This window comes from Belonocnema kinseyi, chromosome 9 (assembly GCF_010883055.1).
Source record: "Belonocnema kinseyi isolate 2016_QV_RU_SX_M_011 chromosome 9, B_treatae_v1, whole genome shotgun sequence".
Taxonomy (NCBI): Eukaryota; Metazoa; Arthropoda; class Insecta; order Hymenoptera; family Cynipidae; genus Belonocnema; species Belonocnema kinseyi.
Window position 1 is genome coordinate 12,457,785 of NC_046665.1, and position 12,943 is coordinate 12,470,727.

Sequence of the window (12,943 nt, forward strand, 5' to 3'; positions counted from 1 at the left end):
TATCTAAGGATGGTACTATAGAACGCCACCTCAAGGTAGGCCTAGTGGCGCCATCTCTTGGTCAGGCCGGAAACTTATCAATCCACCCTCGTATATATGTATTAAGAGGTAAATGAATAACTTCAGTTAGATTTTCTAAATGTGTCCCATCCCTAATGCATTTAAAACTTTTGGTACAATTAAAAAAGATTAAAAAGTATCAGTCTTTTCTGAACATACTGGCGCTTCCCATTCTCCACTTTTACCGACACAAAGTGCTTCATTCCAGATAAGAGACAACTGTTTTCGTCATCTTCATAAAAAGATGTAATAAGTGTTTGGATTCGGCAGCTAATTTTTTCCATTCTTTTGGATTTGGGGACGTCAAAATTCCATACTTAGCTACAAAATTTTCCGCTATTAGCCTGAGGTTCAGGGCAGCCAATTCTTTTTGTATTATTCTACGACCCCAAGATTGGGGTGCAAAGGTGAGGAGTAACACCTTCGAATTGTTACTCGATTTGCTTACCTTTTATTTGCTTAAGAACTACAACATCTGCTTCACAATACTCTTTGTCGTATTTTAACTTTGATTTTTAGACATTGGCGGTGAACAAAAAGTAGTACCACTGGAATAATCATAATCATAAACATTTTCATTATTGACGAGAGGAACTTCATAATTCATATTATGAAGATCTAAGTTATTAGTTGTTAAAACCTCTTGATGATTATTTAATTGCTTTTCTGAGATCAACCGCAATCATTTTATGCAAACCCAACCGTTTTGCATTAAATGGAATGTTAGCAGGCAATTTCTTCAGTTGAATCTTGGAAATAATTCTTAAATCTGAATCTTTTACATGAGTAAGCTTTTAAAACGGTTCACAACATCGCTCAAACCAGCCACTGGACTATGCCATGATAAACCTAATGTATATCAAGTAAGATCATATACTAGATGTATGAGAATAATAAAAGAAGATAAGTGCACTTTAAGTGAAAGTAGAGAACGTCAGTAATAATTTATAGCTTAAACTTTATAAACCACTAGATGCCATTCAGAGATTAAAGAAATACCATAACAATATTAGCATTTGGATGCAAAATTTCGTATTAATGTTGGAGTATATCTGTGAAGGAGTATCTCTTCTCTTCTAAACATTTTCGAAAAAATTACTTGTAAAGAAAAACGGGATTTTATTGTTATGGTATTTCTTTAATCGATGTTTTCTCCAAGTGTATCAATTTTATTAAAAAATGATATAATAATGAAAATATGCATCTCTGGGAGTGGGCCAACTTTTTTCAAAGTTTATCCTGTAAAATCAATTTCAAGAAATTTCATCTGAATTTCCGGTGACTTTGAAGCCGTCTGACAACACTTTTGCATCCAGGTAAGTGTCTGCGCAGATGCTATTTCTAATGTCATCCCCTAGATGTACATTCATTTTCAACCTTATTCGAGTCATGTGAGTTAACTGTCAAAATTGACACCTTTGCCAGGTCGCCACCGGTAAACGCATCCACTGGTTGTATCAGGGCTAATCCGGGCTATTTCCACACGGGTACTTTTTTACATAATTCAATCTTAAATGCACACAATTAAACATACTACAATATTAAAAATGTATAAATAAAAATGCTGGATAATTTTGAAGATCTAAACTTAAGTTTTCAACTCTACATCTTCGAAATTGATAAAATTTTTATTGTGTATCATCAGAATTGAAACTGTTTTAATGGTGAATTTTGCATCATTTTTAACGCTTAATTTAAAAAATTAATAACTTTTCAATTTTAAAGATGTATAAATAAAAATTCTTAAATTTGGGTGATTTTAAAGTTAATAAGTCAGGTTCTAAACTATAATTCTTTCCAATTGAATAAGTACCAATTTGCAAAATAGAAAAATTTAATTAATTTGTCTGAATAATTTTTCCTAATAATTAACTAAATTGATCTATTTCTCAATTCAATGAAATGGTACCGTATTATTCAACTAAAATTTTGATTTTACTAATTCAATTCCAAATCGAATGAGTGGCTAGATTTATTGGACTTCGCTGATACTACATTTTCTATAATATTTTACAGAAATAAATTATATTCTCTTGAATAAAAAATGTATAATTGTTGAGTAATTGTCAAAAAGTAAATTTGTTACCAATGCTCACCTCTGCAGCCTTATACATCCAACTGATTATTACGGACTTTACTGAGAATTTTGCGCACATATTGCCGATACATGCTGAAAATTTTTTCGATATCTAGAATAGTTTTTAAAATTTGATCATTTATGTTATTTATGAATTTTCATTTATCACACTAAATACCTAAAATTTTTAAAATATTTAAGATATCAACCATTTTAATTTTCAATTACAAATTTTAATTTCAAAAAGGAATAAGGTACAAAAAAGTGATGATTATGAGGATATAAGGTTTTGTGAATATAAAGAATTTATTTTACTGAACAATGTTTTTCATTTCTTACAAATAATAAATTTTCTCATAAATCAATTAAACCCAGTTTTCCTACTAAATACGTGGAAAACAATTTTTTCATCCCACTTAACGGAAGAAAAAGCTAAAAATTTAGTAGGAAAACCTCTAACATGACAAAAACCACTAAAATGGCAGCACTGAGGCTTGCGCCAGGAGCGTAAACCTTGATTCATGGTAATTAACTATTTAATTTCCTACTTTAATGAAATCTCATTTTATTTTGAAATTTTACAAAATAATATTTAATAATAAGTACTAAACGAAAATGAGGACTGTAAGTAATTTGAAAATTCAACACCTTTTTCCAAATTAGAAAATTGGTAAATAATCGCTGGGGGGATTATATTGACCCTCAAAAAAATTTTGTAGAAATTGTTGGCTTTAGGACTGTTGGGTTTAAGCTAACAACTTACATCAACAACTTTTACAAAATTGATAATATCTTCGAGGTACTCAGTACTTGCATACGATCCTGAAAGATTAGGTAGATGATGGATGATACTGCGTGACTATCGGTTTACCAATCTGTCGAATAAAGTTTAACGTAGCAAAAATGCAAAGCTCGCTCACAGTGGACAAACTTATATAAAATATGCAGGAGATTATAACATAACCAAAGTAAATTTTTCTCCAGAATCCATTAAAATTTACCAAACCTTTAAGTAAATAATGCATTTTTTACCTAGAAAGAATAACCGAAATTGATCATTCTGTAATCGATTTTGAGAGAATTATTTTTATTTCATCATTTAAAGTTTGCTTCACTTTACATTTGCAAACATTACTTAACAAGCATCCAACTTTATCCAATTTTTCCTGAATAGAATAGTTTTCACTAATTACACCACGTGCCTTAATTATTACTTTTGAAAATCTTTACTGTACATTTGGAAAATTTAATCTGCGTTATTGAAGTTAACCGAACTGTCATTTATTCTTTAACATTACGCAAGAAACAAATAATTACACTAATGTCAAACATTCTCCTTTTGGTCCATATATCCCAATTATACTTAAAAGTTCGGTTACTGGAAATAATACATACACTTTAATCAAAATAATTATTAAATTATTTGTATGTTCATTACTCATTAATTAATTATTAATAGAGGAGAGTACTCGAATATGAGATAGCGGGGTATCAGCTAAACTAAGAGACCCACTCTGTTGGTTCTATCACTAACTTGTAGCCCTTGAAGAAAGTGATTTCGTGGTATAGTCCATTTGTTGTGTGGTTTTTATAACACTGGCAGCGCGGGGGAAACTGGTTACGAAAGTGTTTTTGACTGCTGCAAAAAGTAAATGTATCTAAATAGCAGTAAATTTATACTTCGGAAACATAGAATGCAGTTTTTCATTAAAAATAATACTTTATCTTGCATTTTATTAGCTATTTCCTGGGGTATCTCATATTATGAGAATAGTTTGACGAGTTTGGAAAAGGCCCTTCTTTACATTTTTTACATTTTCAGCATAAAAAAATGTTAATAAAATTTTTTATTCAAGCTCCTTATGGCAAACTAAATTTCCTTTAAAATTACCTATACTACTTTTAAATTCAATCCATAGAACTCCGACAATCACGCCAAACAGAGTTGGTATCTCATATTTGGGTACTCTCCTCTAGATTCTGCTAAAATTTATATTTTCTAGATTCAAATAAAAGCTTCTAATTAATTGAAGTATAAGTAGTAGTAGTAGTATTTATTATACTCTCTCCCTTTTACGGGTTTGAGAGTCTTCAAAAAAAAAAAAAAAAAAAAAAAAAACCATTACATAGTTTCTCACATTCTGATTAAATTAAACCTAATTTACCCTACTTCTGTACCTTTCTGTACCTTTTCTTTTCCTCTAACATTTGTTACCAAACGCAAGCGCTCCCTTATCTCACATTAACTTGCGGAAATTCCCCACAACTTAATGTCTCTAAACCTCCTTTCCCTTTCTACCTTTTCCCTTTATCTTTTCTAGCACTTAGCAGAAACCTTACTCTCCTTCCTCCAATCCATCCAAATACATTTTCCTACCTTACCCTAATTTCATGTTTTCTCTGACGTACCGACATCCTCACTCACATTTCAAAACACTCCCTTTCTTCACATATTCTTTCACATAACCCGAACACCTTGCTCTGCTTTTCACTTTCACTAATTTCTTCCCCACTCCCTTCTTCTCCTCTCTCTCTCTCTCTCTTCGTCCTAGTGATCTTCTTCTTTCTCCTCCAGCCGAACCACCTCCATTCTCCCTTCCCTCTCGTTCCATTTCCAGATGGTCTCTCCTACTTTGGCTTTCATGTACTTGATTCTTACATCAACTCCTGCATGCTCCAGTCTTCCCTTCTCTCTCCGCAGCCACTCTTCTACCAGTTCCTCTCTCTCCATCCAGTCTTCGTCTATCCACAACCCTGTATTCTTTAATTTCGCCCTTGTATCCAGTATCTCTAATTTACTCTCCATAGATTTCAGTTTGAGCATCAGAGCACCGTCTATCTTCTACAACTGCTCCACTTTCGCCAACCTCTGTGTGTGTGCCGCTAAGCTCCCCACTACACTTACTACCTCACAGTCGTCACCACTGACCCCCAGTACCTTCAGATTTCTCTTTCTGGCTGCTCTTTCCTCCTTCTCCACCACCCACTCTTCCTTCGTCAGAGCTCTTGGAGGATTCCTCCACGTGCTCTCGCACTCCTCCGCCAGACAGCTCACGTCTCTCATTTCTGCTTCCATTCCCTCAGTGGATAGCTCTCCTTCTTTCCTCGTATCCGCTGCATTCTCCTTCCCCAATAGCCGATCAACTTTCCTATTGAGCTCCTGAACGCTTATTTGCAGTTTTGCCACTTCCTTCATTACTTTCTCTCTTGCTCTCCATGTTCGCTTGCTCCCTCTCTTTCTCCCATTCCACTTTTATCTTTTCCCACCACACTTCCATTTTCTTTTTTCTTTTCTCCGCGTCGCCACTCATCGTTCTGTTCAGCTGTGGCTCACAAACTTTAACTCCCCTTCCACTTTATCTCTCTTCCCGTACATCATTTTTCAAATGATTCTAAAGTTATGAAATGGGTATCTGCATTCCATTTTTAAATTTATGTGTTAATGTGTTTTAATTTTTTCTAAAATTAGTATAACAGGTTACTAATAAATCAAATTTTCAGAAATAAAAGTGAAAATTTAAAATAAGTAGAATAAAAATGATTTCAATGTCGGAATGAAAATGATAGTTTAATGCTTTTTACGTTATGAATACATTAATTTATTATTATCTGATTTTTTCACAATATTTAGTTACATAAAGGTTGAATTGTAATTTCTTTTAATTAAGTAAAATAAATTTATTAATTACTTCAAGTTTATGTAATTTAATATTAGTTATAATTGGTATAATAACAGTTTGTGAATGTTTAAAATACCTCTATTCCAATCACATTATTTTTTTAAGTTTTGGGATGTTAAATGAGTGTCATAATTCTGATTTCGAAATAATGTGAGAATATATTTTTAGTTTTCCTGGAATAGTTTTAAATGTTATAAATAGCTCAAGTTTTCTGAAAAATGTAGAATACAAAATTATTTGAATGATTCACTGAAAATAATTCTTTAATGCTTTTTATGTTATAAACTGATAAACGACTTATAGCTGACTAATTATTTTACTATATTAAATAACATAAAGATTGCATTTTAATTTTTGTCGATTAAGTATCATAAATAGGTTATTCACTTTAAGTTTATGTAATTGAATGTTACATAGGGTTTTTATAATGAAAGTTAATTTATATTTAAAATCAGGCACGGCTTCAGAGGAGGGTGATCGCCCCCCCCCCCCCCCCCCCCCCCCCCCCTGAGCTTGCGAAATAATACGTATAAGGCGTTCTGTAAGGTATGTGGGGTATCCGTGGATCCGCCGCTGTTTAAAATGCCCCTATTCTAGATACATAATTTTTTAACTTGATGCAAATAATTGTTTAATGCTTTAAATGTCATTAAGTCATTCATTATCAGGTAAATAATTTTGTTCACAATGTTAAATTATATACGGATTGAACTTTAATTTTGTTCAAGTGAGTAACATAAATTTGTATATTAAAAGTTTATTTATTTTTGAAATACCTTTACTTCAATTATGTAATTTTTGTAAACTTGTATGATGTTGTGGAATGAGTATCTGAGTTCATTTTTCAAAAATATATTTTAACTTTTCTGAACTTAGTTTAAAACGTTATTAGTCATTCTAATTTTTATAAAAATATAAAGTAGACATTATTTTAATGTATCAATGAAAGTAATTGCTCCTTGATTCTTATATTTTGATCTGATCAATTAATTGCCAAATGATTCATTTTTTTCACAGTATCAAACTTCACTCAAATCTAAAAGGATATAAAAAATTTTAATCTTCGAATGATATCTCGCTCTTTAATATTACTAATAGTAATAGAAAGTTCTACGTTACATGGATTTATTGAATATATTATTTCAGATACTAATCCAGCGAAACTTTGAGTGGTAAACAAATTTAACGAATAAAGAGTTATTCGAAAATTGGTAAATTCATTCACAGTAAATTCCATAGCTATTTTTTATCTGAAGCTGGATACAATCGCTGCAAACAATTAAAAGCTATAATTAACGTACGACGGATAATTTTTATTGGGTGTGTGGTATTAAAAATAATTAATTTTTAAAAATCAGATAGAAGATTACTTAAGTTTTTAACGAAATAGATGAATTTTGAACCACAAAAAATTACAACTTTTAAAACAAATATTGAATAGTTAAATTTTCGGTTAGAACTCCGTAATAAACTAATATGAATCTTCTACTAAATAAATGAAATTTTCAACAAAAAAATTTCGACTTTCTACCAAGCAGTCGAATTCTTAAGGTTGTATGTAAAAAAATCAATCTCTGGTTGATTTTTTTTTTAAAAGAGCTATATTTAAATAAAATAATGATTTATATGCTAAATTAATTAAAAAATTTTTAACCATACCGATGCGGAGATACTTAATGTCGAAGTTGACTACTTTAACATGTAGTTCATGAACAGTGCCTAGGAAATATTCACATTTTAATTTATAGTAATTAAACGCACTGGTAGAGAAATTTAAAAAATGTCGGTATTAGAGCTGCTTGAAAATACAAATTAAAAAAATATATATCAAGTTTTTCCACCGTGTAGTTTCATAGATAATTCAGTGAAAAACATTGATATTTCAGTCACTTTCAAACTGATAAACATAACAGTATCGCATAGCAGCAACATTGTTCCCTCCCTCCAGCTGATCTGCTGTACCAAGCTATCCAAAGGCACATGACAGTTGTTCAGCCATGGTTAGGTTTTAATTGCGACGTTACACGATCTACGAATCTGCCGCTGGCATAGTAGTGGTAACTTTACGTTAACGCACATCCTACGAATTCTATGCCAGTAGCGCACTGAAATCTTCACCATGCGGATCCGTGAAATTTTTTCAATGTAGTATGGCTTGAATGCGCCCCACGGAACTCTACTATTTGTACGGGGATGGGTTTTACATACAACCTTAACAACAGAAAAAGTGAATTCTCGGCGAAAAATGTAATAGTTAATATTTCAACGAAGAAAGGCTGATTGTCAATCAATAGAGACGAATTGTCAACAAAAAAGTTGAACTTTCAAGTCAAAAATATGAATTTGATTAAGCCAGTTGAATATATAATAACAAAAACATGTATTGTTAATTATGCGCTAATATATTCTGCAAAAACTAAATTTAGTGTCCGATAATTTTGACCAAAAACATCTACTAATGTTTGCTTCATGTGACTATTATATGAAACTCGGAAACTATTCATCATATCAAGTTCTCCTTGGTGTAGGAATTTAGTGCTAATTAAGTGCTCTGGATTTGTGGTATGGAAAAAATCCGGACATTTGTTTTTTTTTACACAAAATGTTTAGTGATGCTGGCTTCAGGTGACTGACATACGAACTTCGAAAATTATTAGGGGTATCAAATTCTTCTTTGCGCCGAAATTTCGTGCAACTAAGTGTTTTGTATTTGTGAAATAGCACAAATCCAGAGCACTTAATTGGCATTAAATACCTGCGCAAAGCAGAACTTAATACCACTAATAGTTTCCGAGTTTCACATAGCAGTCACCTGCAGCCAGCATTACAACACGTTTTTGGTGAAAAAATTGACCGGATTTTTTGCATCGCACAAATCCATAGCACTTAATTGGCACTAAATACCTGCGCAAAGCAGAACTTGATATCACTAATAGTTTCCGAGTTTTACGTACGAGTCACCTGAAGCCAGCATTAATACACGGTTTTTGTAAGAAAAAGTGCCCGGATTTTATGCATAGCACAAATCCAGAGCGCTTAAGTAGCACTAAATTCCTGCGCATAGCAGAACTTGATATCACTAACAGTTTCCGAGTTTCACATACCAGTCACCTGAAGCCAGCATTATTACACGTTTTTGGTGAAAAAATTGCCCGGTTTTTTTGCATCGCACAAATCCAGAGCACTTAATTAGCACTTCCAGCGCAAAGCAGAACTTGATATCACTAACAGTTTCCGAGTTTCACATACCAGTCACCTGAAGCCAGTATTACCACACGTTTTTGGTGAAAAAATTGCCCGGTTTTTTTCCATCGCACAAATACAGAGCACTTAATTAGCAATAAATTCCAGCGCAAAGCAAAACTTGATATCACTAATAGTTTCCGAATTTTACATACTAGTCACCTGAAGCCAGCATTACTACACGTTTTTGGTAAAAAAAAGGCCCGGATTTTTTGCATAGCACAAATCGAGAGCACTTAATTAGCACTAAAAACCTGCGAAAAGCAGAACTTGATATCACTAATAGTTTCTGAGTTTCACATACCAGAGTCACCTCAAGACAGCATTACTACACGTTTTTGGTGAAAAAAATGGCCCGGATTTTTTGCACCGCACAAATCCAGAGCACTTAATTAGCATTAAATTCCTGTGCAAAGCATAACTTGATATTACTAATAGTTTCCGAGTTTCACCTACCAGAGTTACGTGGAGCCAGCATTACTAAAACGTTTTTGGTAAAGAAAAGTGCCCGAATTTTTTGCATAGTACAAAATCTAGAGCACTTAATTAGCACTAAATTCCTACGCTAACGAAAATTTGATGCCACTAATAGTTTCCAAGTTTCGCATACCGGAGTTGTGGCCTCACCCGACGCTGGCATTACTACGTGTTTTTGACCAAAATTACCGGGGAAAATTTTTTTTTCTGCAGCATAAATTAGCACTAAACAAGCACTAAATTATGGCATAGTGTCCATATCGATATGGCAATGTTGTAATTCCCGCTTTCGGGACCTAATAAATTCGCAGTAAGTCGTAGAGATATTTGATCTGAAGTTGGATAAAAGCGTTGCAAATTCATATCCGTTCCTTGATAATCAACCTTTCTTGATTGAAATATTAACTATTACATTAAAAATTCAACTTCTTGGGGGAATGTAGAAATTGTTTGTTGAAAATTTAATTTATTTGGTTGAAGATTCATCATTCTGGTTGAAAATGTATATTTTTTTAAATAGAAACATTATGTTAAAAGTTTTTCCTTTTTTGGAAATTAATAGTTCTAACCGAAAATTTAACTATTCAATATTTGTTTCAAAATGTATTATTTTTTGATGATTAAAAATTCATCTATTTTGTTCAAAATTTTATTATTCTTTTTTCTTATTTTTGAAAACTAATGATTTTGACTAATACACACCCAATTAAAATTAGCGGTCATCGGTTAATTGTAGCTTTCAATTGTTTGTAGCGGTTTTATACAACTTCAGATAAAAGATATCTCTGAAATTTACTGTGAATATACTGTAAGGCAATAAAAGTAATTTTATGTATTTTAAAAAGATTCCTTAATTTTCAACAATTTCTTGATTTTTTTTTAGTACATAGACCAATAGATATATCATTTTGCTGATTTTAAGTAAATTTAGCGTTATTGATTGAAAATTAAATTCATATATTTTGTTGAAAATTCATTTTTTTTCTGTATAAAATTATTCGTATTGGTTGAAATTTTGATGATTTCAAGTAAATATATAGTTAATGATCTGAAATTAAATTAATCTATTGCTCAGGTTACTTTGGGCATTAAGCCGTTAGTGCGAGGAGACGGCTAAGTGACAGCTTCGATCTAGAGAATTAGAAGAAAGAAAGGTCGATGCAGGTAGATTCGGTTATTGCCGGCATTTGGCCTATTATTGTCCGGGCATTTCGCCTAATGCCAAATTTTGTTTTCAGGTTCACCCTGTGAACACGATGGAATTTGTGTGAACACCCCGGGTTCTTTTGCATGTAACTGTACGCAAGGATTCACTGGACCAAGATGTGAGACAAATGTAAACGAATGTGAGTCGCATCCTTGTCAAAACGATGGTTCATGTCTCGACGACCCTGGGACATTTCGCTGTGTTTGCATGCCTGGTGAGTATTAGAAAAACGATTTTTCTTATAAAAACATGTTGTGTGATGTAATTGAATACAAAACTTGAAGATTGAAGCCCTTAACACAAAACAATTTTAAATTAGAAATATTAAAACCTGAGTAAAGAAACTGCAGCATATTAATTTGCAATAATTCTAATTTTCAACAGCAGACGTTTTCTTTGTGATATGGGACAAAGTGCATGTTTCAGATGAAGGTTTCGCACCTATATTGATACAGATTTTTGAAATTATGAGTCGATTAGCCATTTTTTTCGGATGAGTGAAAGGTTAGAAAGTACCATTATCTTATCATCTTTTCAGAATATACAGCTTTGAATAGCTGGTAGTCCTTAAAAATGAATTGCAAAAAAATTAATAATACTTAAAACAAATTGTACATTTTTGGCTTCTGAAAATGGTGTATCTAGTGTTAATGAGTAAAAATTTGTTCTTGAATTTAAAAAAAAAAAGATTTTCTTCTCCGGAAAATACAAATCGCTCTCTGATTTCCTATGGAACGACATTCACAATAGGTGTGCGTGTGGCAGACATTCCTATTTGTAGGAGTAGCAATAGCATAGGCAAGGTGTCCTGCTGCGAAACCTTATTCTCTTTGGCACTACATACACAATTTTCAGAAAACTGTGCAATTGGCCTCAAGAATGATCCCTGTCCGTTGTTTAGTTTCGGAGATGACCCTTCACTACTCTTGTTATTACAGGGTGACTGCTGGACCGGCAAATGACCGGGAATTTTCTGATACCGGGAAAAACCGGGAATTGAAAGTGAATTTATTTCTTACCAAATATTAAAATAAATAGAATCTTGCCTGCCATTTTGAAAAAATCCTGCAAATTAAAAAAAAGATCCTTAAAATCTGCCAGGGTCTTTTTTGACAATTTTGGAAATCTCTTAAAATCTTTTTAAATATTCTATTAAAATAATTTTTAAAAATAAACAAATCATTTTCAATTTTCCCAGAAATATTAAGAAAATGTTTATATTTTTTGGAGTAAGCAAGTTAGAAGTGACGTTGGCCGTGAACACATGTTCAGCGTCCCCTACTATTTCGCCTGGAGAGCGAGGGTGGTGGTAGACGCGTACTTGAAGCTCTTCTCTACGACGCAAGCAGCACCGCAGATACGAAATATCTGTCAGGGTGCTTGGTGCGACTAACTTTTCAATATAAATTTGCAATAGTCCCTAGAGTTTGAATTATTTTATTTCAGTATTTCTACATTTATTGAAAATTCATGTAGTTAAAAAGAGAATTGTGCAAAGTTTTTTTTGAAATATGCGAATATATATATATATATATATATATATATAATTAAAAATTTGTCATAAGGACAACCGCAGGATTTCGCCAGGAGCGGGTGCTAATCTGGAAAATTGCACCCGCTCCCAGCGAAATCGCGGTAAAATTTCAGCCACAACCACGTCTCACAACCGTGAGATAGGTGGTTACAGTTTGTAAAGGAATCAATATGACGATCCAGCAAAAGCCTCGTGGACCCTAAGAACACGGAGCGACCCAAGGACAACCGCCTTCTGCATTTTTCCCGCAAGTGTTCTAGCATATTGTTGACACGCAGGGATGCTTTTTAGGCTATTAGCAAGTGAAAGCTTGGCACCTCCAAGAGCGCCGATGATAAGGACGATCAGTTTAACAGAATATTCCGGGTGCAATCGTTGCAACTCCCTTATAAGGCCTCGATACCTCTCTTTCTTTCCATTCTCCTTGGTTATGATGTTTTTGTCAGCTGGTGCCGAAAATTTGATAACGAACATGGTTCGCTTCTCGAAGTCAAGAAGAACCATGTCAAGCCTCGAGTGAGCAACAGAAACAATTGTCGAGAATATAAGGTTCCAGTATATTTGGCACTTCCTATTCTCGACAATTGACTCAATTTCCCTAGGAGCATTTAGAGGAGCGATATTAAGGTTAATGCCGTAAGAGTGACAGAGATGGTAATAAAGCA

General features: G+C 33.0%; 1 protein-coding gene across 3 annotated transcripts in view; it reads left to right on the plus strand.

The window, feature by feature from the left end:
- LOC117180020 (neurogenic locus Notch protein) overlaps positions 1-12,943 on the plus strand; it is a 385,864-nt gene that overhangs the window by 262,872 nt on the left and 110,049 nt on the right. For all 3 annotated transcript variants that reach the window (XM_033372298.1, XM_033372299.1, XM_033372300.1), the window contains one exon: positions 10,776-10,958. In XM_033372298.1, coding sequence (XP_033228189.1) covers positions 10,776-10,958 — 183 coding nt within the window. The remainder of the gene's footprint in view (positions 1-10,775; positions 10,959-12,943) is intronic.